Source organism: Sciurus vulgaris, assembly GCF_902686455.1.
Source record: "Sciurus vulgaris genome assembly, chromosome: 15".
In the NCBI taxonomy this organism is placed as follows: Eukaryota; Metazoa; Chordata; class Mammalia; order Rodentia; family Sciuridae; genus Sciurus; species Sciurus vulgaris.
This window is the reverse complement of record NC_136476.1, coordinates 31,787,647-31,815,510: the sequence shown is the minus strand read 5'-3', so window position 1 is coordinate 31,815,510 and position 27,864 is coordinate 31,787,647. Positions and strand designations below refer to the sequence as shown.

Here is a 27,864-nt window from a genome sequence, read left to right as displayed (position 1 = left end):
TGCATACAAGAATAGATTGCTTGTTATCAGACCCTGGACTGATTAGGATTCTGGATTTTTTCATATTCTTCAGCATAGTGTTGATACTGATCAGTGAGGAGAGGCTGATTAGCTTCATCCATGTTGTTTCTGGCACGAATCAGGCAAGAAACACCCATAAATAGGACTGCAACCAGTAATAAAGCAGCAACTACTGCTATGGTAACAATCTCAGATATACTGAAATCCCGACCTATTTGAAAAAGAAAATGAGAGATAAAAATATATATTAAAATACTTATCACTGAAACTTCGACATCTTGTTAGGCACTGCTTCAAGCACTTCAACAGAAATCCTCAAATTTAATTTGTATGGACTGCATTGCTTAATGTGGCACTTGTAATCTGGAAGTTGCTTTCTGATTTCTTTTAGTAGTCTACCCTATTTGGACAGTTATTTTCATTTCCATTTTAAGGTGAAGAAAGGATGCTTGTTGAGATTGAAAATTGCACAGGAAAGTTTTGAACTTCAAAATCTCAGAAAGAAAAGCTTAAGAATATCTCGATCCCTCTTCATTTTATAAATACGAGCTCAAAACCCATTCTCCCCACTTATTGGAAATGAGATCTTTGACAACCAAACCTCTTTAAACATCAGCTTCTTTATTTGTGAAACAAGAATTAGAATACTCACCTCAAAGGCTTGCTAAGACTAAATGAGATAATGTCCAATAATCAGCTCAATAGCAGGTCAGAGTGAGTTCTCAATAAATGTTAAATTCCATCTCTTTATCCCAAACAAAAATCCAAATGAAAGTTTCATATCCAATGAAAAGGTATGCTTCAGGATATTGTGATTATTTTATTATAAAGACAACAAACTTGCTTTTGGAAAATACCACATTAAAAATATATTTTCAACACTTACTTGGCCACTGAACTTCATAAGCATATCCCAGGTTGTCTGGAGCAGTAACAAACATCTCTGTGTTGGTAACTGGAGGCCAGAATGGCACCATATTGTACTGTCTGTTATGTCCAATAGGAGCATTTTCCAATGGGAATGTGGATATATCTAATGTATTCCAAAAGCAACTTGTTAATAGATATGAAATTAATATTAATGTCGTTATTATGTTTTTAGGTATTGACTATTAACAGAGAATATAAAAATGTCTTTCATATTTCATAATGAATTAAGATATAAAATTTCACTATAACAGAACAGGAAATTACATTCAACAGAGATTACATGCTTTGAATGCACACCAACATATCATTTAATACACATATAAAATATGAACAGAGGAATTTTAGTATCTTATTATCTATCATGATCAGTAGTTGTGTAATTTTAAAATTATGAAAGGTAATTTGAATGAAATTCATGAAATATATTTTTCAAAGTAAAACAAAAGATGGATCTTTAACTTAGTATAGCATCATCTATAATTCAAATTTGAGAAATGATTTATTTATTGGAGTTTGTTCTTAACTGTGAATATTTGTTTAATATTTTTCACTTCTTTATGTTTACTTTTAGTGAAATCCATATTAGTTCAGGTTTTTACTGTTAGCAAAATATACTTAAAATTTTTAATCAAGTTCCTGGAATCTAATTTGCTTCTTGCCCTCACTCCTTTTTTCTATTTAAATATGAGATATTTATATATGAGACATTTATATCATTAGTCAACTTCTATCTTTAGGGATAAAAGAAATGAGAGGTTCTTGGTGCAAAACGTTGTTCTTTGTTTGCTCTGTATTTATAGGGGCGTATAATTAAATGCCAAATGGAATGTCACAAAGCCACAGTTGAAAGTGGGGTTGGGCAGGACACTAATGAGAATATATTTTGAAGGGCTAGAACATGTGAGAAGGCCAGTTGGATTTTATATTCTATATTTGCATTACCTCAGCAGTTACTGTGATCCTATGAATCCCAGGAGTATGCTTTAACATCTTGTTTGAAAAATAATGATTGCAGACATAGCAAGTAGTGTTTATATTTTGGCAACTTTATATTCTCCATGTGTTACAGTTTATTAAGTATTTATTTGATAAAATGTGCTGAGTGCCTGGTAGTGACAGGCACTGGTATAGACACTGGTGTTTTAGCACTGAACAAAACGGGCAACTTTCCTGTCCTCAAGGAGCCCATCTTCCAGTACACTTTTAATAGTTATTTGTTAAAGTTACATATTCAGGTTAATAATTCAGATTTTTTTTTTCTTGTACTGGAGATTGAACCCAGGGATGCTTTACAATGAGCTACATCCCTAGTCCTTTTTTTTTTTTTTTTTCTGGTGCTGGGGATTGAACTCAGGGTCCTCTGCTTGAAAGGCAAGCACTCTATGAACTGAGCTATATCCCCAGCACCGCCCCCCCCCCCCCCCCCCCCCCCCCGCTTTTTTCTTAAATTTTGAGGTAGGGTCTCACTAAGTTGCTTAAAGCCTTACTAAGTTGCTGAGTTGGTCTTGAACTTGTGATCCTCATGTCTCAGCCTCCTGAACCTTCGGGATTTCAGGTGTGCACTACCATATAATTCCAATAAATTTTTTAACTTTCCATTTCATCTTTCTTCTGAATCCTGACTTGACCAGACTCAACCCAGTTCCGTTCCACCTGTGTGGTAAAGTGAATTCCACTAGGATGACTGTAGAAATAATAGTAAAAAATTCTATGTGAAAATCTTTTGAATGCTCCCTACCTCTCTTAAACTCAAGGACCTTGAATTTCTGCTATTTCCTTCTGACCTTAGTATCTCTCACCAGTTTCTCCTTACTTTCCCCTTTGCTCCAAAGGCATTGGATCCCTTTCTTTTTTTTTTGGGTTGGGGGGAGAGATGATCTTCCTCCATGTATCTACACAGTATTTCCTATTTTACTTTTTTATTTTGTCTACACAGACTTTTACAATCTAACATGCTAAATGTTTTATAATCTAACATAACAGTATATTTATTTACATTTATTTATGGTCATTCCTACCACCAGACAGGTCTGAGCATTGTATCCTACTTTTGGAACCTAGAATACTGCCCAGGAAATAGGTGCTCCCAAATAATATTCGTGAAAGGATTCATATAGATGTGTGTGATTACATCATTTCTCTCATGGCTCAAGAGGTAAAGTAGTAATTTTTCTGGGAAATGTATTAACTGCCTTCTGAGAAATGCACTAAACTTTTGGGCTACTATATTTAAAACTTAACTCATAATTGTAAGTTGGAAAAAAGAGAGAATTGAATTATATGTTATTCAGATCCACAATTTAGTGAATAGAAATTAACATTATTGTAACTAGAGTTGGATGATCTGTGTTGGACTATCTCATGTCTATTAAGAGGATTCTGTAATAGGTATTATAATGTGAATGACTGTAATTTCCTTTAGCTATGAAATATAATTGTTGTTCCATTCTGACCTTAGTAATTAATTTTATAATTCCATGAATTTGAAAGAAACTTCAATATTTTTATAGAAATCTTTGATACATATAAAAAGTAATTTTATCCTCTGCTCCTAGACTTACTTTCATAAAGACCTCCGATTTACAGAAAATTTAGAAATTCTTCTAATATTTTAATTTTTTTCTCCATAACATAATTGTTTTATGACATTGTTTTCCAAATTGTCCTTTAACTTTTTAGCCACATTTTCTCAGAAATACACTGTAGGCTAATTTTCTACTTTTCATTTATGATACTTTTCTTTCCACTTCTTACCAGGTAACTGAGAAACCGTATGCTATATTTAGCTCAAACAAAGGGAGCAGCAGGAAAATAAGGTAAAGCTATTTTTTCTAGTTCATCAGTGTCCTTAATATCTAGAGAACCTAAACCAATGAATGTGAAGTAATTATTTTTCAATCAAGATATGAAAAACAAAAGAACACATTTTTACCACTGAAGGAAAACTCCACTTAGAGAAACTTGCCAGATTACCCAAAATTCTCCATTTCCTTTGAAAAGTTTAGTAATATACATGGCATTGTGGATTACTGGATAAGCATAACTTTTACATTGCTGTTTAGTTTTCAGAAGCATATGTTTAACAAAAGTTGGGTTTGTTTATTCCTAACCTTGTTAATTCTAGTTTACTTGTTACTATAACAAAATAATACAAACATATATGAAATGAAAATTATGATTGCAAAAAGTGACCTTTTTGAAAGAAATAAGTTGAGCACTTTGGAAAGTTTTGTTAAAAGTGAATGAATGAATAGATTAGGTAAGATAATAGTAAAGGGTGAGGTGAGCACGGGAATCCAGAATGCTGCCCTCAGATTGCATCACAAAGATCTTACTTTTTTTTGCTTTGAAGAAGCCGACATTATAAATTTTAGACAATTTGCTGTGATTGTAGTGTATTTTTTATATAAATACACCTGAAATATGAAGTAGAACCCCAACCAGTGAATCTATAATTCATTGGCAACTGAACAAATGTTTATGTGCTAGTTACTTGTTTGTTAATAAATTTTCAAGGGAATAGATTGTTAACCAACCTGTCAATGGTCTTGAGCGGGATGAATTAGAGGCTTTTACTGTACACACAAATACACACACACGCACACACGAAATTCAGAGGCTGAATAGATAAATCAATGGTTAATTAACCTCAGATATCATGTTTATGTGCATGATTAAGTAAAAGCTCAGAAGCCAAAATGTTGATCACTTTCAAAATATGAAACTTAGAATGTTTTAACTACTGGAAGTCCCTTCATGGTTCAAAATGTAACACAAGTCTCTCAGCTGAGTAGGGGTGCAGAAAGAGGTCTTTCTAATAATATTTTAGACAATGCATTGACTGAAATGAACTTACAAGAGATTTTCTATGGTATGATACAAAAATCAACGTTAACTTTTTAGCTTAACAAAATTTTTATTTATCTGAGGCCATAAAGTAATAAATTTCAGAACTGTGGATTACATCAGGCATGGAGTTTTTAGGCTTTTGGGGCACTAAAGAAGAGCGAGTTAGGGTTTCCCTTTCTTATTAAAAAGCAATGAGTATGTTGGTTGGGAGATATGGGAAGAAAAATTTGGGAGACATGGTAATCATTTTTTCACAGCAATAATGAGAAGGAATTATCTGGTTAGTCCCAGTGAATAAATGTCATCTTAGAGTAAATATCCTGAGAGACTTCCTGCAGTTTCAGAGTGACTTTGAATATTTGGCAATGGCTAGGGAGTGCAGCTACTTTATCCTAATTTTGAAGGGTATTTTATGTGTGTCAAGTGCTGGCCTAAACTGATAACCATGCCATCAGAGCAATCCCCTTCGTGGATCCTGAGAAAAGCATATGAAAGTGTCTCACCAGCATTATATCTCCTCAGCCATTCATCAAAGACAGCATCAGTGAAAGTATGCAGAAGGACAAAAATGGGGTCATTGGGAGACAAATGGGTCTGTCCTCCTGTCCCATTCAGGAATAGATGGGCCAGATTGTGAAGACTTCGAACAGCAGGGTCGTACTTCCCTGTTGGATCACTGTAACCTAGATTTAAAAGTAAGAATGAGAACATAGAAAATACTGCACATAACTCACTTTTCGACAGTAGTAATCATATTGGGAAACAATTATCCAAAGTTTGTCAGAACAAATTTTGCATTAATATAATAGCAAGACTTCTCTGTACCAATGGTGGATGACATTTGCTTGCAATATCCAGAACTAGGTTAGTTTTAAGCTAGCATCATGGCATTCTAAAGGTAACCTATAGGTTAAAAATAATGACCTGCCAAGTATACCAGTCAAAATATATACGACATTTCTATCTTGACAAGGCAGACATTGTTCTACATGGAAATAAAGATAGTGGAGATCTCCAGGTGTCTCTAAAAATTGCTGACACAATTGGGAGAACACCACTCTGTTTGTCCTGGAACTTAAATTGCCAGATGTTACTTTTGTCTCCAACCTTAACTGTTTTTGAATGACTGTCAGCATGTTTATTTTTAGAAAATTATTTTTGTAGTGAAGTTAGTATGTCTCAGCACTTTCCTACCATTTCTGTACTAGTTTTAAATATTTGTAAAGTCTACTGTCAAAAGATTTATAGAATTTTTGATAAATATTTCACTATATTAAGAAGATGAAGATAGATGCCAAGCAGATTACAAATAAAAGTGAAGGGCCAATGATATGGGGCGGGGTTATATGTGTCTGAATGGCCTGAAGAACTGCTGTATAAGTACAACCATTCATTCATTTATTCACCTTTCATGCATTTATTCCCTTATATTTTTATACAGATAATATTTAAAGATTGCTTATAATATACATGAAATGTATGAATTTCCATACTTTCTACTGCCAGGAAATCAGTATATAATTTATCTTCTAATTAGACATTAATGAAACAATTTGTATATTCTCTTAGATATCTGTATTTATAACCTTAGTTTATAAATTCTAGTTTAGTCAATATATAGTAATAATCTAGGGAATCATCTCCAAGTGCTTTTATGTAGTTATTAAAATTAAATCACATTTAAAGGTAGATAAGAATGGCATATGCTTTTGATAATAAAAGAGAAGAAAAATAAAATAATTATCATATTTATATATCAAATATCTCAGATTATAGGAGAGAGAGATCTGTTCTCATTTTGTGGGTGGCCACGTAGCACAGCACATCATCTAATGTGTGCAATGCTGTCTTTAAGGAAAATGTGAATGAGATCAAGTTTATATTAAAGTTAAATGTCATTATAATCCTTTAAAAATATAAATATATGTCGAGCATGATTTAGATTATCAAAATTTATTATTTAAAGACACTAGACTGGGCTGGGGAGATAGCTCAGTCGGTAGAGTGCTTGCCTTGTAAGCACAAAGCCCTGGGTTCGATCCCCAGCACCCAAAAAAAAAAAAAAAAATAAAATAAATAAATAAATAAAGACACTAGACTTAGAAAACTTGGATTTGAACCTGTGTTCTGTTACTAAGTAGCTAAATATCTTGGGAAAGTCCTTTTGCTTCTTGTGGATTTTAGTTTTCTCACCTTGAGATACTTTAAAAATGTTGTTAAACAAGAAAAATCAAATTAAAATCAGAAGCTAATTTTATTTTTTAATAAATATTTTTAAAGTTACAGAATGATAAAGCTAAATATAATATGCCCAAATCAGATTTTACAGAATGTCAACTAATTATGTGAAATTTCTTTAAATTGCTATTTTTGTCTTATTAAAGAACTTTTTAAAATAAATGTCAATTCTTGAATGTCATTTGACAGTGCTAGACTTTGATAGAGTTACATATACAGGCAGCTTGCTGCCAGAAATTTGACTTTAAATGGTTTTTCAGTATTTAAGAGTGGAAAATAATTTTCAGTAGCTTCCTCCATAATTATTACACGGAGTTTTGTAGTCTGACATTTCAAGAAACTTCTTTTTTGAGCATAAAATTGTGAGTTAATGATAGTAGGTACTTATTTCATATAAACTCATATGGTATTCAGAGTCTTTTTAAAGAGACCTGATTACTTGCCTTCCACTGTGTTCCGGAAACTGTTTGTAGAATTGGAATAAAAAGGAGGTGTGTCAAACACACCAACTTCCAAGCACTGAGCGACATCCTGTGGTGCAGGAAGACGCTGCACCATGGGTCTGCCCACATTTCCAGCTGGGTTTCTCCTGATTGGTCCACCTTCGGTGCCTGGGGAAGAAACAGGGAGGGCAAACATTTATGGAATGCCTAGAGATCTTTTTGTTACTCTCTAAACCTTCTGTTGATGTTGTTTGCTTGTTTGTTTGTACTAGAAATTGAATCGAGTTCTACCACTGAACTACATCATGGGTCCTTTTTATTTTTTGAGACAGGCTGAAGCTGGCCTTGAATTTGTGATCCTCCTGCGTCAGTCTCTGGAGTAGTTGGGATTACAGGCATGTGCCACCATCCCCAGTCCTAAAACTTTATACACAGCATGAACACTGAAAAACAGGTTCTCATTGGTAGAAAACTAATTTTAAAATGCATGCATAATGACATTAAGATGAAAAAAAAAAAATCTAAGTTACTGTGTCTTTCTTCCATGAGTACAGAAGATATGTGATACATAAAACCATCTGAAGCACAGAATGATCACAGCAATGTACATGGGTCCTGGGATTTGTTAAAGTGGCATAGATTTTTTTTGTTTTTCATGAGAATATACCAAAAATGAGAATTCCATGAAAAATTGAATTTTGCTGAAATTATCTCCCAAACCTAAATTCCTAAATGAAGTCTTTATCTGCCCCCCCCACACCACAATTTTACAACTAAATGCCATGTTTCAAGTCTTTAGAGACATAAGGAAAAAAAAAAAAAAAACCCAAATTTCTTTGTAAAGTAATGTGCATTTTAATCAGCACACATTTGCCAGCTTTTTCATCAATTAATGTGATAAATAATTCAAGTTTCTGAAGAACAGGAACAAATAGGTAAACAGAGCTGCTGCACTATTAGGGATAGATAAAATGATAACTTTGAGGGAAGAAGAGAGGAAGGGTGTGTGTGTTGTGGGGGTGGCGGGGATTCTTCCCAGTCAGGTGGCTCCAAAATGGCTTCACAGACAAGAGATTTATAAAGAACCCTGAAGGACTGAGAAGAATTTCCATAGAAGTAGGAGGAATTTTATAAGGTAAACATTTTAGGCAGAGGAAATAATGGGGGACTATCTGCTTTCTTCTATGTATACAAAAACCCTCTCAGATGAACTCTTCCATCCTGGCTTACCAGTGTGCGGCTTGGTCTTCAGGGCCTGACATTTACAAGAATTGTTTGGTGTGTGGTGTTGATTGGGAAGGGTCCTGCTGGCTGTAAAAAAATTCTTATTTGGAGAAAAGCCTTCCTGCAGTACATAGCAATGGAGAAGCATAGTGGACTGTGGGGACAAAGGGAAACTAGACCAGAGCCCTATTGTGAAGACAATAGTAGCAAGATGAAAAAGTTATATTTAATTCATTAGGAAGAAACTGAAGCCTTAGACTGGTGGGAGGAGAGGAGGTTGACTAGAAGTATTTTGCATCAGTCTCTTCCACTGGTCTCCAGAGAAAAAATATGTGCCCCAAAGGGACAAAGAAAATAATTGGACTGGGAGAGAGAACATTGCAACATTGCAACTTCAACTCACGTTCCACTTACTTTGTTCACGAAACTTATATATATTGTTGCTTAGTTTATAATTGACATAATTATTACTACCTGATGAATTAGCATAATAAACTTTATATAATATAGAAATAAAAAAAATATACCTATACTGAGATGGGAAAGTGTATGTGCATTTATTGGGGCTATGTCATCACCAAAAACTTTCAGAAATCACTAGCTAAGTTAACAATTTGAGCTGATGTTTTGAGGATTACTGTTTAGAGAGTTATCAATACATTTCAAGAAAAAAAATGTATTGATTACTTGAGTTTCTAAGTGCTACATCCTAATTTTCCCTTGTGGAATTTTATAGTAAAGAATTTTGATAGTAAAGAAAATATTTAAGGTAGTTTAATTTTATCCTGGTGATTTTTACATTTTTAAAAATATGAACAATTTCTGCCATTGCAAATATTAACATCCAATGAATCAGAGTCCTGTGGAATTTCCACATAGGAATGAATGGGAAGTTTTGAATATTTGAAGGAAAAAATAGATTTGAGAAATATGGCAAAAAAAAGAACTGTGTTTTTCATATAATTAATTGAAGATGATATTTTAGTGGCTGGAAGAATGTTAGGTGTAAATAAATCACTTTTTCAATCAATCAAGTTTAGTGCAAGAAGAATAAAAAGACAAGAGTGAGCTATCTAAGGAAGTATTGATCTAATACAATATGTATGGGTTTCCTACAAAAGATGATCAATGAAACCACAGGAATGGATAAGATCTTCCAAGAGGAAAAGTAGAGAGAAGAAATAATTACTGTGAGGATTAAAGATCCTAAAGCATTTCGTATACTATCAGATATATAATTTGATCAATAAAAGTTCAGTTTAATTTTTTCTTTACTTTGACTAATAAATAAAATATTTGATATTTATATATTGAACTGAGACCAAGGTAATCTTAAAATTAATTTCATTGGAAAGAATTGTTAATTTGTCATAAAACTATGTGTCTGAGTTTTGAGACTTGTTCTATTGTTGAGAAAAACTATGGTGATAACAAAAACATCTTCACTCTTCTTTTGCCCTCCTATGCTACAACTTCATATACCTATTTGAATTGTGCTTTATTTTGGTACTCAATCATAAATATGATTGGAAAACTCTGAAGTCCAAATATAACAACTTTGATACCTGAAGATATTCTGCACTTCAAGTTAATTTCTCTGCCACAGGAGAACCACTCACTCAGCATGACAAATACAAATTTATTCTAATTTTTAAATTTCATATAGTATCCATTTCTTATTTCTATGGACAGCTAAATACTTTTCCAATGGTGAAAATTACACACCTATTTCCTTCTGTTCTATTTAAGACTATTATCTCTCCCTTGTTTTTTGTTTGTTTGTTTGTTTGTTGTTTTGTTTTCCAGTGCTGGGGATCAAACTGTTGCTGTAGAGGATTTTTTTTTTTTCAATGCCTTGGACATTATTAGAATATTCTCTTTTTAAGCTTATAAAATAATTTAACATTTAATGAAGGGAAATATGTATAGAATAATATGTTATGAATAAAATTCCCATACTTCTAGGTTTTATATGGAAGAACAAATGTTCAAAATAGCCCAAAATGCCTGAAGAAGAATAGAAAAGTTGGGGTAGGAGACTTAAATATTTAAGACCTAATGTTAATAGTACGGAGATAAATAATATTATTCAAGAAAGAGAGTAGAAAGCTCAAGAATAGATTCACAAATTACAGAAACTTAGCCTGTGACAGAGGCATCAGATCCCTGGACAAAGGATACTAGGGCAACTGGTCAAGAATTCTCTCACGTTAACCTCAGGAGAGACACAATGTAGCTCACTGGTGGACAGCACCTGTATGGTACCTTTTTTTTTCAGAAAGGTGTCCCCTATATCACCTTTGGCTTTTAACTATTATTGAATAAGTAGAAATATTTATCTATTTTCCTCTCCCTTCCTCCTTGCCTCCCTTTCTTCTTTTTCCTCTTCTCAGAGCATTTCCAAATCTTTTTGCATACTTTGGATTTTCTTTGGAAATATTTTCTGTGAAATTCCAACCCAAGACGAATGGCCACTAAGAAGTTCTGGGTATACTAAGAGGATTAATTTATACAACTGGCCATTGCTAAAAAATAAGGAAGTTAGCAATGCACTGACTGAATTTTATAAGAAAAAAATGATGTGAAGATAAATAGGCAACATCCGTTTCCTGGGATCATTTTGTAGGTGGCCTTGAATATCCTAGGTGCTCTGGTAAGGATCTGTACATGGATCCTCCACAGTGACCATAGCTTTTATTCTTAAGTCCTTAGTGGAATAAAGGGCTTTCCAGGCAGCTTGTTTAATCTCTTTATCTAACAAGGAGTTCTGACTACTAGTTGTCACTTGGAACTTACTGTTACAGAGTGTCCCCAGGGTGTCATAATCTTCCAAGGATTCACAGACCACTCGCCATTGAGAAAAGACAGAGTTGGGGCTTACAAGAGTGGAATCAAAGTTGCTTCTCGATCCCATCAAGTCGTCGGTGCAGATATCACAAATGTTCTTCCCAGTTGCAAAATTCCAGTAAGGAAGGGAGAAAGAAGGCTCCTGCAACATGTCCTAGGTCACAGAAACTCTGTTAGTATTCTGGCTGTTTGCACTCTTCCTCTTTGCTTGTTTTACTCTCTGAGTGCCTATTTCTATTAACTCTCTGTAGCCACTAAGGAACTAGTTAATGTCTCATTGGTGACAGAGAGTCCCAGAGAAGTTAAATATGTTATTTAACAAGGCTTGCAATTTACTAAAAGGAACCATGTAGGCACTAAAGGGAATAAAACTCAAATCATTATGCAGAAATTTCTGCAAAGAATTGAGAAGAAAAATTTCTTTCTTTTTTTGGGACAGATAATTACATGCATTTGCATTGGTTATCCCAAAAATTACCCATAATGGTGTCCATTCCTTGACATTTCCACCTTCTTCTATCTTCCTGTCTTTAATTGAAACATCATTAAATTGTAGTCTAGTTCCAGATTTGACCTTGAAATGTGTTTTGAGGAACACCTATTTTTGTTTTGTTTCTGTTTTTAATTTAATTTGAGTGGCTATGTTAATTTGATTCTGGCTTGGAAACAGGCCAAGTGATCTCTTTCACATTTATCTTATCTCCATGGGCCCTAAGAGTGTTTTGTTTAGTGACCCCTACTAAGACTGAGGCTTCTGCCTGAGACTCACACACTAAGGAATGCTAAGCAGAAGCAAAATAAATCTTTGGGCCTTTTGTTCTTTTGACCATAACTAATATACATTTATAACTAATCTTATGTTTTAAAAAATGCTGGGTTCAAGATCACATATTTATTTTATTTGCTTCTGTAAAACATATATTCACTTATTTCTCATTTCTTTTGGCCTTCGAGGAGTTCTGTACAGAGGTTGAAATTTAAATGCAGGATTGCCATTATTTTCTCTTACTTGCCAAGCACTCAGTACTTTATGCCTTTTCATTTTAAATCCCTTTCTAGGAAAAGTTTTCTTATGCTTGGGTGTTTTAGAGGGCCAAAGCTTTTCTAGTCTCCCAGTTATTGATCTCCAAGGGTCTGTAGTCCTCATTTAGAAGCCATCATTGCATGTCACCAAAATTACTGACAGCTTCTAAGGGATCATTAAGAATCAGACTGTGGTTCAGCAACTGACATTTGGGAGCCAGAGAACATTCCTGTGGCATTTCAACCGTGCAATACGTTTAGATTGTAATTTGTTGGATGCCTAATGCTGCTGGGTCTTAAAAATGTAAATCATCAAGGTTGAAGTTTACCTAGGCAAAACTGAAGATTTTAGATAGTTTCAAACTGCCCTTTCATTTTGGTGTGCTCATGAGACTTCAAGGCATAAAGATCCAGAGTCAATTACAAATGACAGATTTATCTCCTCATAATCTACTAACTGTCTTACTTGTAATCAGAACTATAAAGTATGGCGTTTGGAGTAGCAGATGAATTCATTTAATCACTTGCAAACTGTGTAAGGATAGACTACTTTCACACAAATATATTTTTATGTTAGAGGGTTAATTATCTGTCTTCTAACCATTTTTTTCCTCTGAAATAATGCTGGCACAAGCCTTTTGCACATCAATCAGTAAGTCTAAAGATCATTTCTGTTTTCAGATCATTTTAGGCTGATTTTTGGAGTTTTGCTTGAAGAGAGAAATTCATTGCTATTAATTCACATAGGAAACAAGTGTTGCATATGGATTTCCTAGCTGAGATCTAGTCATTTAAATTTTTAGTTTAAAATTACAATACTTTTCTCAAGAAACAGAGCAGTTGGTAAAAGAAACAACAATACACTATCTATGTTACCAGATTCTTTAGTGTGATTTTGCTTAAAATAATGATCATTAAATAACTTTGCCTGACTTGACGTTCATTTTATGCCAAAAACAAAAACAACAAAACCCCCCAGAGGTCTTATAATTAAAAAATAATGCTTGATTGATGTGGATTGTTTTTCAGGGAGGTCTTTTTTAGAATTTGTATATACTTAAGATGTACTATATGATGTTTTGAAATATTTTTATACACAAATACATGCACATGTATGTGTATATATATACAAGTTCTAAATGATTATTACATTCAAAGAAGTGAACATATTTATTGTCTTATATAGGGATGTGATGTTTTTGGATAGCTTTCTGCTATAAGCCCCACAGTGATAGGTGGCATAGGAGAAACATATTAATGAAAATAAAACAATCTAAATGGAAACTTTTCCCCTTATTAAAACTCTACATCATATTGGAAAGAGTCAGCATCTGGCACGTTGAGGCACATATTCAGGACTGGGCAAGTGAGGAGAATAAATATATATACACTCACTTCATCCAGATCAGGAGAGGCATATACTTACATTTGGTAGAGAAACATGCCAAATGAGACTTTTTTTGTTTCAAATGTCATCAGAGTCATTTTTTTCAATTATAGAGTTGTAGATTATCTCCATATCTTTAACCTACACCTAAAAATGTCTCAATTGCCTTTGTCACTTGATAAAACACCAAATTCAGTTAATAAGAAGTCAGAAGGGGAGAAACCACTCAATGTTAAAGGCAGATTAATAATATGAAATTACTCTGTCATTATATACTCTGGTCCTTTGGGAAAACATTGAATTAAAATGACTGACAAACAGAGTGTCTCATCTGTAAAGAACCTGAAAATTAAATGGTGGCATGCATACCTGCATGTCTCTCTCCAGCTGCAGAAGGTGGTACCTGTGCCAGGTGAGAAAAGCTGGCCCTTCATGAGAGAAATCCACCTCACCAAAGCTCTCCTGCCCTGCCCCCAGGAAAGTCTTTTTGACTGAATAATAGTGCGTCCAAACAAAGTAGTTATAAATGGAAATGTTCTCAAATTGTGGTGTATTGCCATCTGGTCCCAGTATTTCTTCTGATCTCCTGGTAGCGATGACGAACTGAGGGTGAGTTGTGCGCTTTGCCATATCCAGGGCCTGGACAAAGCGGTTCTTTTCTTCTGAACTTAACTCCAGCAGATTTCTCCTGACTTGAGGGATAAAAGATACAGAAATGAAAGCATCTTCCCATTTCTACTCTAGGATGGTTATATGTACACTATCTACGTTAATATCTGTTTTCAATTATTTTACAGGTTGAGCATCCCTTATTTGAAATTATTGGGACCAGACATGTTTTCAGCTTTGGATTTTGAACTATTTGAGTTTGGGATACATGTTCAAAAGACAGAATTAATTTCCTTCATGGATACCTTATAAACATAAACTGAAGGCATTTTTGACAATAGTTTTAATAATTTTGTGCATAAAACAGTTTCATTGCTTGTAATTTTCTACTTGTGGCATCATGTCAGGGATCAAATATTTTTGGATTAAAATTCAGGTTTGGAATTTTTGGATAAGGGATACTCAACCTGTATACTTTAAAAAATACCCATAACTACAATTCCTTCTTCTGGCCTGTTTTCTTTCTTTCTTTCTTTCTTTCTTTCTTTCTTTCTTTCTTTCTTTCTTTCTTTCTTTCTTTCTTTCTTTCTTTCTTTTTCTTCTTGCTTTCTCTCCAATTTACTCTAGGATTTCTATTAGTTTAATTTTCCTTATGTTTTTTAATGATTCTATTATTCTGACATACTTATTTTGGTCCACTATTAGCTTTTTTTCTTGGAATTTTCTACTTGTTATCATCACAAATCAAGCAAAAACAAGGTAGGTGGTATTATGTATTGGTTAAGACCAGTGACTTAATCTGTGACTTTTCGCATATTTTGGTGAGCTCATTTTTTCTTCTGTAAAATGTGGTAAAACTAATATCTGCTTTACAGAATTGTACAAATCAAAGAGCACATGCATATTGTACAGATCAAAGAGCAATTAGACCAAAGTCTAGCTTATAATAAAGACTCAATAAGTGTCCTGCTAAATCTTTGGTCCAGTATCTGACACATAGAAAATAATGAAGTTCTCTGGCTGTTCCTAATTAATGCTTTGTTATATGATGCTCCTTAAGCTGCCAGCCCAGGTTCTCATCTAAAAAGCCCAAATTTGTTCATTATGGTGGGAAATTTTTTGTAAGCCAGAAGGGGTAGTTGAAGAAGCTGAAATTTTAGAGGTAGATAAAGCTCAGTGTGAATTCCAGGTTTACCAAGTACCAGCTATGTGGCTATGTGGTTAGACCTTTCTCAATCTCATCTGTAACAGTTAATACAAATACCTTGACTTTTAAACATCTAGCTCAGTTTCTAGCAGGTGGTGGTTGCTCAACAAATGGGTAGGAACTATATTATTTGTCAGAAGATCTGAGCTTCAATTCCAAATCTTTAAATTAAACAAGTTTCTTAAGTTTTCTAAACCTCCGCTTGCTCAATTGGGAAAAGCAAGGTAGAGTTTTGTGACTTTCAGGTGTTCCTCCAGCTTCAATGATTTTGGAATCTATGAAGAGCCTTGAGTCTCTTCATAACCCCTCATTCCTATCCCCACTTACCTATGAGAGTCCTCTGGTTGCAGGCCACTCCTCTCCACCCAGGACGGCATGTCCCACAGTTATGTCCTGAGAAATTGCCATTGCAGTGGCATGTCCTATTGAAGAACCTCAGGGGCCAGCCTTCCCGATCATCTCTACCATCGTGGGGGTACTGGGGGCTGTGGGGTCGGGAGTCTGCAGTCACTGCCTCGCACCTGCCCCTCCCTGATGAGGAGCCACAGGGGTCAGACCCGGGCCCAGACAAAGGGGACAGGTCTGGGCAACACACACCACTTCTCAAAGCTTCAACAGTAGCACATTCTCGTGGGAATTGAGCCCAGGCCTGCTGAAAAAGCAGCAAGGGGGAGAAGATAAATCCCAGAGAGAGGAGTTTATAAGATTTCATTCTGCTGGAGACAAAAGTGCAGGATACAGATCTGGTTTGCCCTCCTTTGCATAGAGGAGATGGAGGCATGTAGATAAAAGTCCAACTGAATAAAAGAAAACAAAATGGAATTATACAACTATTTTAAAGTACTCTTAAAAAGGGTGTGAACCCTTTCCAATCTACATTACACATACCTATATACATATATACATATACAACCTACCTATACACATATATGGATAAATAACATTTCAAGCACATAGTAAAATTAGTTATTTACCTTTGAAAATTTTACATGCATTAACAACTGTATCCACTATCTAGTACTTGAATTTTCTTAATTTTACATTTCTATTTACATAAAAATTACTTATCCTGAAATTCACTTAGCAAAAGCACCTGCATTAGCAGGTCACCAACATAAGAAACATTTAACCAGTGATCAGAAGGGAGAATTGGCAGCAGATTTCCAGCAAGTTAATTTCTGTAGTTTAAAGTCCCCCATCCTAATGGAATTTTGATTAGAATGCACCCACTCTCCATAGAGCTTCTCTCCAGTACCTTAAATTCCTGAGAAGATTCTCTGCCAAACTTCCCTAGGAGCTGAGTGGTTTTTATTTGCTTGTCTCCTGATGTCAGAGCTGTTAGTTGTAGGTGGGTTTCTGCCCTGATAACTAATCTCAGACCTCCTCTCCCACACTGGGAGGGGCTGGTCCTCTTCTCCACCCTTCACTAATCCCTTCTCACATCACTGGATTTTTCTGCCCTTTAATGACTTAGTCAGCACATGATTCCCTTCCCACTGATTTTCCTTGTGATGCTTAAAGTTTTAAGAAAAGGTCAGAAGCACTAATTTGGAAGACAAGTCACAGAAACTACAGAGCTTTGTTTTCATTATAGAGATTTTATTTTTAATTTTTTTCCTTCCACATTATAGCTTTAGAGGATGAAACAAGAATAATTACTTTTTCTTAGTGATACAAAGCTTGGGTTAGTAATTGTACCCAATGGTACCTTTTGCTTGTATTCTGTCTTGAAAACACATGTTGTCATTCTTACAATTTCCAGAGAGAATAATTGTAGTAGTTGAAAGCATCAGATTCACCTCTACCCAATCACACGGCAGTGGCTGTCACCTGCCTGCTGGCTTTAGAGGTGGGTACTTTCACTCCATTCCCTCCTTCCAGGCTGTGTTCACCTCTGTGGCAAAGCATGATGGAGTCACTACTACTTTCATGTTTTGGAACGTGCCCATTAAATGGTTTCTTATTTCTTTTCTTTGCAAGTATTGGTATGGCTATGGTCCTGAGGATAACAGATATATGTGTTTGGAGACACTTTCTCCTGTAGCTGGAAACTCATGCATATGAAGCCAATCTTCAAATGTAAACTTTCATCTGGAATACATAATTACTGAGCAAATGTTGTCAGAGTTCATGATCAATGTTGGCTGCCTATTTGTTTCTAAGTCATAAAATTATCCAAAAAACTATATAAAACAGTTGAGTGTCTGGTTACCACCCAAAATGACAATTAACACTGTTGTCTATGAATCAAAGCAAGAAAGAAAAAGAGGAATCTTCTGTTTACAGCCCCTTATTTATGAAACCAACATGACATATTACAACCATATCAAGTCATGGTTATTATGTGTCTGTGAATCTAAAATGTCATTCTTTCTATTAATATTTTATTTATTTTTGGTCTATCATATATATATATATATGATATATATAGTACAATCTATTAATGTATATACATAGTGGAATAATACTATAATCCATGATATAGTATGCACAGTATTAAGTGATACATAACAATTTACTTAAAATGCTTCAAAAAACAGAAAAATTATGGTGATGACTTATCCAATACATAAGAGAAACTTCCTTTTATTTTTTTTCCTCTGGAATATTTAGTTCATTAGAATAACAAAAAAATGCCATCATTATTATACAAATTGGCTTCAGTTAATACATTTTTAAAATTAATACTATGTCTCTAATGTGTTCCCAAGTTGTTGGACACAAAATACCATAGTAGTTTTTTATAGTCTTTTAGAATGGCAGTTTGGCATATCACTATAAGAATATACAGCAATATATTTAACCATTTCTTTTGTCTTATGAGTAGTGCTACTGTAAAAGGTCTTCGAGTATTTCTTGGTGAACACATGTGAGTTTCTTTATGTAAAATAACTAGAAAGGGGATTGTTTGCCATTGTGATTATTTGCAAGAAAATTCCAAATTGTTTTCCAAAGTGAAGTATCACTTTACATTTCCATTGACAGTGTTCAACATTGCTTATTTCTTCACAGGGTTTTTAACACTTTATTATTAATAGACATAATTGCCAATTTTACGTGCAGCAGTCCTCCTTCATCCTTGGTTCATGATTTCAGTTATATGACCATCTATGCTCTGAATATACTAAGTGAAAAATTCCAGAAATAAACAACTCATAAATTTTAAATGTGTGCCATTCTGAATACAATGATGACATCTCAAGCTGACCCATTGGGGCATGAATCATACCTTTGGCCTGGGTATCCACATTGCATATGGTACCAGCACACTAGTCACTTAGTAATCATCATGTTATCAGAGATGGTTAGATCAGTTTAAGTAATCCTTATTTTACTAAATAATGATCCCAAAGTGCAAAAATAGTGATGCTGCTGATTTGGTTATGCTGAAGAGCAGTCAGAAAGTGCTTCCTATTTCTGAAAGGTAAATGTTCTTGACTTAAAAAGGAAAGGGAAAAGTATGTTGAGGTTATTAATACCGAACAGAAGAATGAATAGAGCAAAACACTGTAAATATAAATTAAGGACTATCTGCAGTTTCAGGTCTCCACTGGGAGTCTTGGAATGTAGCCTCTCAGATAAATTTGAGGAGACTGGTATGCTTCCCGAAATTTTCCACTGGATAAATATCATGAAACATTAATATTTATGGTTATATTTTTCATTGATGCATTTTATAAGTATATTTTCCAATGTGACTACTTGGTATAGGTCATTTCTCTTTGTATGACTTATGGACTTTCTTAATTTTAATCAAGGCTCCATATTTTGACTAGATGTTTATCTGTTGTAGTCAATTTACATCATATAACAAAAGTTTGTTCTATACAGTAATTTTGTAAAATTTAGGAAAGTTCTAGATTGAATATTTCATAAATTTAAGTACTGGGCATTTGTCTTCAAGTTTGGGGTGGTTAATTTTAAAGTGTTTTTTAATTCAAATGGTTTCCAACATTCATTTACCAATATCTCAAGGTTTCTTATTCATTTAAGATAAAGTTAATTGTAAAAAATAGTGGGGAAAAATAATATGTAAATAGTTTTTGTAGTTTTTTTGGTCAGGTTTCTTGCCAGATATAATTAGATTATCATTTTTATCTTTTGAATAAAGTTAGTAGCAATGTACCAGTGTTGGTTTCTTAGTTTTGACAAATGTACCAAAGAAATGTGTGTTAACATTAAAGGGAAGTGGATGAAGGACATATGGAAACACTGTATTATCTTTGCAAGTTTTCTGTAATTCTAAAATGATTCCAAAATAAAATGTTTATTTTAAAAAGTTACTTTAAAGACTATATAATCTCATGTAATCTGTACAGATATAAATATAGTGCGTTATATTATGTTGAGAAAAAAAAAACTGTCTTTTCCCATTACTTTTTTTTGTTGTTGTCTGATTTCTGCAGTTAGCTCAGGACGCACTGCTCTGTGTCATACATACAACATTCTGAGACAACAAGACTGCAGAATGCAAACAGTGTCATAGTTAAGTCATGAAATAGACAAGTTTTGCCTAAGTAAGCACGTGCCTTTATTTCTGTGAATCTCATTTCCTCTTCTGTAAAATAAATGTAATAAATGTGTATCCTTCAGATAAGCAAGCCTAGACAAAAATGCCCATTAAAATGCAGATGTCAATCAATACTAGATTAAATAAACAAATCAAAGAGTTATCGTAAAATAGATAAAAATACTGAAATTAATACCTAATTTATAACTATCTTAGTAGACAGGAAAACTTTTTACATAATGCTTTCAGTATTACCAATCAAAAGTAATAATATCCAATCAATATTATGAGTAGTAATAAATAATAATGATTTTAAAAATCAATGTCTGAAATGATCTGCTCTATTGTGAAAATCTACCAGTGGCAAATCTTATCACATATACTGACATCATTCTCCAGTTTACAGTTTTTTTTTTTTCTTTTTTTAATGCATGAGGCTGGTGCAAATAAAACATAAAGAAAAATGCACTTAAATACTCCTTTTTTGTCCTACCATTATGGAGTGGTTAAAATACCATAATCTAGCATAATTACTTATACCATAGATCAGAAATGAATGTTAAAATCCATGCACAATAGTCCATGGTTCATTGTAGAAATTATTTCTAATATTTCTTTGGTAGAAATTTTTAGAGTGATTTTTTTCTTATGATAGGAAAATGTACCAAATCTAAACCATTTACCTGTATCATCTGTCTACAATATGAAACAGATACTGCATTCACGAAAATGAAAAATTACTTATTACAAGTTAACAATAGAAAATACTCAAAGACCTTTAGATAAATGATACTGACAAATTGCATAAATTTTATCTCAGTATTTACTTACTCTTAAACCAAAGGAGGGAGTAGCTTCAAGGATAACAGGAAATAACCATAAGGAACAATAATTAATAAAGATTTACATATTGTGCTGTTCAGAAATATACACATTAGCAACATAATAAGATCAAAAAGTAAATACCACTGGTGTGCAAGTCTTATATTCATAGTTGGTGTTTAGATAATATCTCAGGAAAAAGGAACTAATCCCCTCTTCCCATTTTTGGAAGTCTTATGATTATCATTCATGAAAGAATTAGTCCACTATCTGAATGATAAAGAGCAAGAATTTAGGTTAATTTGAAGAGAGAGCATTTTAGAAGCTTCTGTATTTTCCATGAAAATTGTTAATGAATATTAATCTTTTGTGATCATTTGTAGCAAATGATACTGAACATATTAATTGTTCAATTGGATTACATGTTATTAAATTATATCCTTGGTTGTACTAAGCTTAGATTAATAACTAGAATTCCACAGGCATTAAGCAACTGAGGTCATCTGTTGGGCCAGTCATGTGGTTATACCTCATGGAGAAGCTTAAATTCAGTGAAAGCAAATGGGAAGAATGTATAGTCTGAGCAGAGATTCAGTCAAACACAACAATTCTATTTTAGGGCAGAATATTTTGCAGATCATGATCTCTGATGAACTGTGCTATTAGTTTCTTGACAAGTTTTCATAACTCAACACCAAATTGCAAACACTGGCATAGGGCCAGTTAGCAAGAATTTGATTTTTGCTCAGTGAAATTCTCTATTGCTAAATTAAGTTTAAAGTATTTAAAATATTTACTTTATTTAAGATTTATATTCTGCTTGTCTTAGCAAATGACTTTGTAAGATTTTCCTATAGAGAAATTTCTGTGTATATGTGTGTGAGTCATCAAAGTCAAAATAAAGATAATTTGTGTTTGGAATGGAATTGAATAGTGCATTTTTTGTGTGTGCAACTTAAATTATTGTGCTTCTGCCAAAACTTGTCTGTACTATGGTATTAGTAAAGATAAAATTGGAGTTATTTCGACATTTCTCATTTAGCATGTATTGTATACAAAGGCATAAATGAGGGACTGATGCTTTGGAAGAGCTGAGTGGTATATGCTTGTAAATGCTTATGAAATAATTAAATATGCAAATGTACAATATGTGGGTATAGATATGCACATATTTTACATTGTATTAGTAGCTAGTTGGCTCTTTACTTTTTAAACCATATTTTTTTAAATATAAAGAAAATAAAAATATCAAGCTTGTATAACTATCAATAATACTGACACAACTTATGCTCCAATATGTGTTATATTTGTAATCTAAGGTGTAGAGATAGTGATAGAATTAGAATTACTAGCAAAAGAAATAACTGAGAAGTCAGAGCTTTCTACAGTAAGAAAATATCAACATATTGAATGAATACTAAAACACTTTTCTTACTACTTTAAAAATGCAAAAGTGGTAAAACTACTTACAATAGTTATATAGATATTATAATAAGTATATTCTTTTCATATCAAATATGACATACTTAATAACGTATATTACATACTATTATTTTTATATATGTGTAAACATGCGTATGTATAATATCTGGAAGTTACTGCTTTGTTGATTTTCTTAATCAGGCTCTGGAACTAATTCTCTGGATCTAATCTGGTGTGTGTTTAAAATGAATATTGAAGCCTATTTTTGAGTTATTGCCTTAGTTAAACACATGAAGGAACCCTATAGCATCTGTCTCACACCTTTCTGGCATCACCGTTGAAGTGAAGTTGGAGGTCGGGCAGTGATATTTCTTCTTCCCCTTCTTTTGTCGTGACATCTTGTGCAAAATGTTAGGGGTGCCTGACTGTCTATCTATCTACCTACATACCTCCATATTTTACTCTAGTTGCAGATACAGACACATCTCAAACATTCATAGATCATCATAATTGTGATTTTTTTAAAATATGGAGTCTACAATGGGTGTTTCTAAGAACAGTGTTTTTCCACTAAGTGCAAGGATCATATTCCTTCCATTGTGAATCTTCTATCTTATCACACTGGCCTTCACTATGCATGTTTGCATTAAGGTAGTGAAAGAAACATGGAGAATTATTATGTGGGAGATTTTTCACTGGCCAGATCTGTAAGTGACTTACATCACTTCCTACAAAGCTCCATTGGCTAGAATTACTCATTTGGTCTCATCCTACTATAAGGGAGGTTAAGAAATGTAATGTATCTTTGTGCCAAGAAAAAAAGAGGAAATATGTTTAGTGATTGACCAGAAATTTCTACTCCACATAACAACCACTGGCTATTTTGAAAGCTCCAAAATAGTCAGCATAATAATTATGTAACTATATATATAGATTAAATTGCAGATGAAAGACTCATCAAATTTGTGAGATCTAGATCTCACCAGGGATTCTTTTGTCTTGCCTGATTTTTTTTTTCCTTTTGAACTATGCTCACACCACTCATTAGAAGTGGTCTGGCAGCTTTCTTAATACATGTATATATCTAATAAAGGAAATTTTCCATATAATATTTACTGTCTCAGCCATAAAAGAAGACTAGCAACTGGCACCCTTCTCAATGAGTTTACATTTAGCAGGGTGGGCAAAATCATGGTCTTCAGAATATGTTTGCTGAAATCCCTGATAATGATTACAAAGGAAATGAAATTCATTAAAGAGTAAGGTCACTGTAGATTGCTGCATGAACAGTGTTCTAATTTGGGCTAGGATGCAAGGGAAATGTAGTATTGAGGGTTGCAGATCATAGTGCTGCTATGAGTCTGAGATAATATTCTGTGTTTGTACTTCTGTTACTTGAATGCATAATTGGAATAGACATCATGTCTTTGTAAGGTCACTAAGGACAAGGTGGGACAGTGCTTTAGTGACATCATAACTGCCTACATTGAGGATGAAGAACCAGAGGAGGTAAGGAGATTGGAGACATGTTAGACACATAGAAGCTGGCTAAAATTACAAGTGAAATGCAGGCTTAGCCTATACAATTTTGGGGAACTACATGGGCTAGAAAAGCCAGGGACCTTTCTACCTGCAAGAAACCAGTTATTATCCCTTAGTAACCCTTCACTGAAAAACAAGCCCAGAGTCTAAGAAGACATCTCAGGACTGGGACAATCACATTTCTTATTAAATAACACTGTTGATCCCTATTCATAAATAATGCAGTGATAAACAGTAAGAGATTTACAAAGGATTGTCTGTCTCATTAAGACCACCTACAGACATTTCTGTTAGTTTCTAGAAGTATCTTCACTAAATTGCAATTTACATTGGTTGCTACCCCAAATTAAATACTGCAAACTGAAGAAAACTCCTGGATTTGGAGTTGCCCATCTGGAGAAAACTGTCATTTTTATTTATTTTTTAATGGAATCTTGTAAATAGAAGCTGCCCTCACTACTAAGGATGCCAGATAATTCTGAGACCAGGAAAACAAAAAACAAAAAACAAGACATTAGATTTGGGTAATGTGAGGAAAACATTCAAGTAGGGAGAGAGTGCATCAGGAGAACTTATTGACAAAACAAGCAGGAGATGCAGGAGCCAGTGGTGGGGGAAACTCTGAGAGGGAATCATAGCCTTCGGGGGAGGCTGACTTGTCCACAAAGAGAGCCCTTTAAGAATCTTCCTAACACGATCAATTTGATCCCAAAAGTAACTGCATGCATCTTGAGAACTAACCTGCAGTCTCACTAGTCTAAATCTTTTGTTTTTAAATTATGTCACATTTTATTCATTTTATGTCTGATATAAAAATCTAATGGATAAGAATGATTACATGGAAACCTTTTGATATAAAGTCTTTGAAATTCAACAAGAGGTTGAAAGTTTTCAAAAAGTCCTTACATTAACTAAATTAAAACTAAGAATATGCAGATGGAGAAATGAGACTTGGTAGATTTATCATTATCAGTGCAACTTTACTAACAAAATGGGATGAAACCCATGTGCAGAAATGAACTGAGGAAGATCATACTGGTTTGGCTAGATTTCAAACAAATTGTCCTTTTAAAAATGAATTAGCTTGCTACACTTTTCCAATTTACGGTGAGGGCAAGTGGGGCATCTTAGTAGCTAAAATTAGGGAATTCAGAGAAATAAATAAAAAACATTATCAGCACATGTATGATTATTGCTATCATTCCTTATTAGAAATTTTGGTGTATTTTAGAAGGTTTTATTAGTCTTTCCCCTTCTGTCCTTGTGCATCACACACTCATACACATTGTATTTAGTTTGTACCCTGAAACCTGCAATACCTAAGGAACTTTGGTAATGAAACTCAAATCTAGCAAGAAGATATATTTTCATGTTAAGGCTGTCTCTTTACTTTTTAGGTAAGCTTCCTAAAGTCAAACAATGTTAGAGACTACCCTTTCTCTTCCACTTCTTCACAGAAAAACAATATTACCTGAAGGTTTTCACTAAAATCCCTATTTCCTCACTACTCCATCAGATAATCTGTGTTGGTGACTAGACATTAGAAACTGCACCACAGGAGCAGTAATGAAGGAGTTGGAAGCAAGGTAGTGCTAGGAGAGGGACAGGGAGAGTGCCTGTAAGGTGACCAGGGAGGATCAAGCCAGGAGGATGGGGGTTCATGCACAGTGATGGTTCTCTGGCATGAACTGATAGACTAGAAGAAGCCCTCAATTACTGTTACCCTATGGGTTCTGTACAGATGAGAAATACCATTTAAATTTAAATTAAGCAGAGATTAAAATAAATTCTGTCTTCAGCTGAGCATGTTTTAGTGTTTATTTGGGAGTATTCTATCATCCTGCCCTTTCACATTAGAGTTACAGCAGAGGGGTGAAGAAATTATTTGTAATATAAAAGAATTGCTGCACTAGATTGTTTTCCTGGAGTGTTCAACATGAGGAGACTGGTAGAAAGTAGAATTCTTTGTGCAGAAATGAATACCCATAAAGAAAAGTATCAGAAAAATAATGTGTTTGTTTCCTTGTGGGTCACATTAAGAGTGGTTAGTAGTAGCCTGGAACTGCTCATCATAAATGTTGTCATGGATGTTAATTCACATCAATTACTCTCAGCATTTTAAAAAAGATAAAAACCTTTTGTCAATGTCAATAGAGATTCCTTACCTTTGGAAAATATTTATAAAAATTCTTAAATATGTCAGCGAGAATGAACTGATATAAATTACATAGGAGAAAGACCTTGTGTTTTTATTAGGGAAGGATCTGTTAGCACTGCAGCTTTTGTATTTATACTTTTGAGGATTCATGAATTTCTATTTTTCAGTTTTTACATTTGGCTTTTGCTTGTTTTATAATTCTTATTGTCTAGGCTGTTGATAGTGAAGGCTTATCTGCTTAACCATTCATTAGTAGTCCTTTTATTTCTGTGGATATCAAGAAGAAGGGGACTTTTACTCAAGAAATACTTACAATATTGGAAGCAAATTTGCAACATTTCTTAGATTTAATCTTCATATCAGCTCTGTAAGAGCCTTATTCATGAAGGTTCAGAAAACTGAAATGATTTGCTGAAGTTTATATACCAATATATACGTATATAGGATTGAATGTATTTTCTTAGTCTCACTTCCAACATTATCTCCACACATTACAGCTGGTTGTGGTTGTGTTACTACACAATTTGAAATAAGTAGGTTGACTAAAGGGAGGGTATGGGATAGGAGGAGCAGAGAGGGAATTATAAAAAGCAGTCAAATTGATGACTAAAGAACTCAGAAACTGGTTTATAGGACACATATTTTATTGATGAGCTGTGTGAATATCTCATATTAACAATTATAGATAAAATATACTATTATTTTTTATTATCAAACTCCTTGTCTAATCCTTTGGTAATACTGCTGGTTCTATTTGAGTTTCCATTTAGTCAGTGGTCATTATTAAATCTTTTTATATGTTTTGGAATGAGCTCTCCTAGCAGCTTATCTTCTTATGCAGAATTATAAGTAGGTCAGTAAAAATAGAGCTCTGTATTCTTTCTGAAGTGCTCAATGATTTTCCTCCAACATGCATGAAAGGTTTAAGAAACAAAATAGGAAACTGATGGGAGATAAAATTAAACTCAGCTACTAATCAGTAGGAAAGATCAAATGGGAAGCAAGATAACTCTTCTTTGAATAGATGAATAGTCACTCAGTTACAGAATGATTTATGTTCTCTATTCATGAAAAGTATATATTAAGCTTTCCCATCATTATTTCAATCTCTCAATGAAGAAACAAAAATCAGTCCTAAAATATTAAGGGATTCCTTCATCACAATTGGTTATTTTTCAGAACAACATGGTACACAAATTACTTTAACCTGGATAATAAATTAAATATTTTAGCCTAAAACTTGCCTAAGCTATTATGCTTTATCATAGTTAGAAATTTCCTGCATAAAGCTTATTTTTCCAAAATAAGTGTGTTACATACACACACACACACAAAAAAAAAAAAAAAAAAAAAACAGAACAACAACAACAATAACAAAAACAAAAAGAAAGGCATTAAGTCTCTTGATACCTCCATTCCTATATTCCAAAGAGTAATTTATAGACTAAACAATTAAAGAAAAAACTATAATTGGCTTAGAATATATCATGATATTTCATAAATATTAAAATACTTTAAAAGTGGCCTGTATTTCTTTACTCTTAATTCTTAAAATAATCATGTCTTCTTATTTTGTACCTTATTTTCTATGGTGATTGTTATTGTTTTTCAAATAAAGTATAAGCTTTGGTA

The 27,864-nt window shown here is 33.6% G+C and overlaps 1 protein-coding gene across 1 annotated transcript; it reads right to left on the bottom strand.

The window, feature by feature from the left end:
* Positions 1-26: 26 nt before the first annotated feature.
* On the bottom strand, positions 27-16,493 carry TYRP1 (tyrosinase related protein 1; the record flags this gene model as incomplete). The annotated part of the gene is made up of 7 exons (XM_079111654.1): positions 16,106-16,493; positions 14,332-14,654; positions 11,502-11,706; positions 7,482-7,649; positions 5,304-5,483; positions 908-1,054; positions 27-232 (listed from the first exon to the last, which is right to left on the bottom strand). Exons 1-7 carry the CDS (start codon positions 16,488-16,490, stop codon positions 27-29), a joined length of 1,614 nt encoding a protein of 537 aa, XP_078967780.1. The 5' UTR covers positions 16,491-16,493.
* Positions 16,494-27,864: the final 11,371 nt, after the last annotated feature.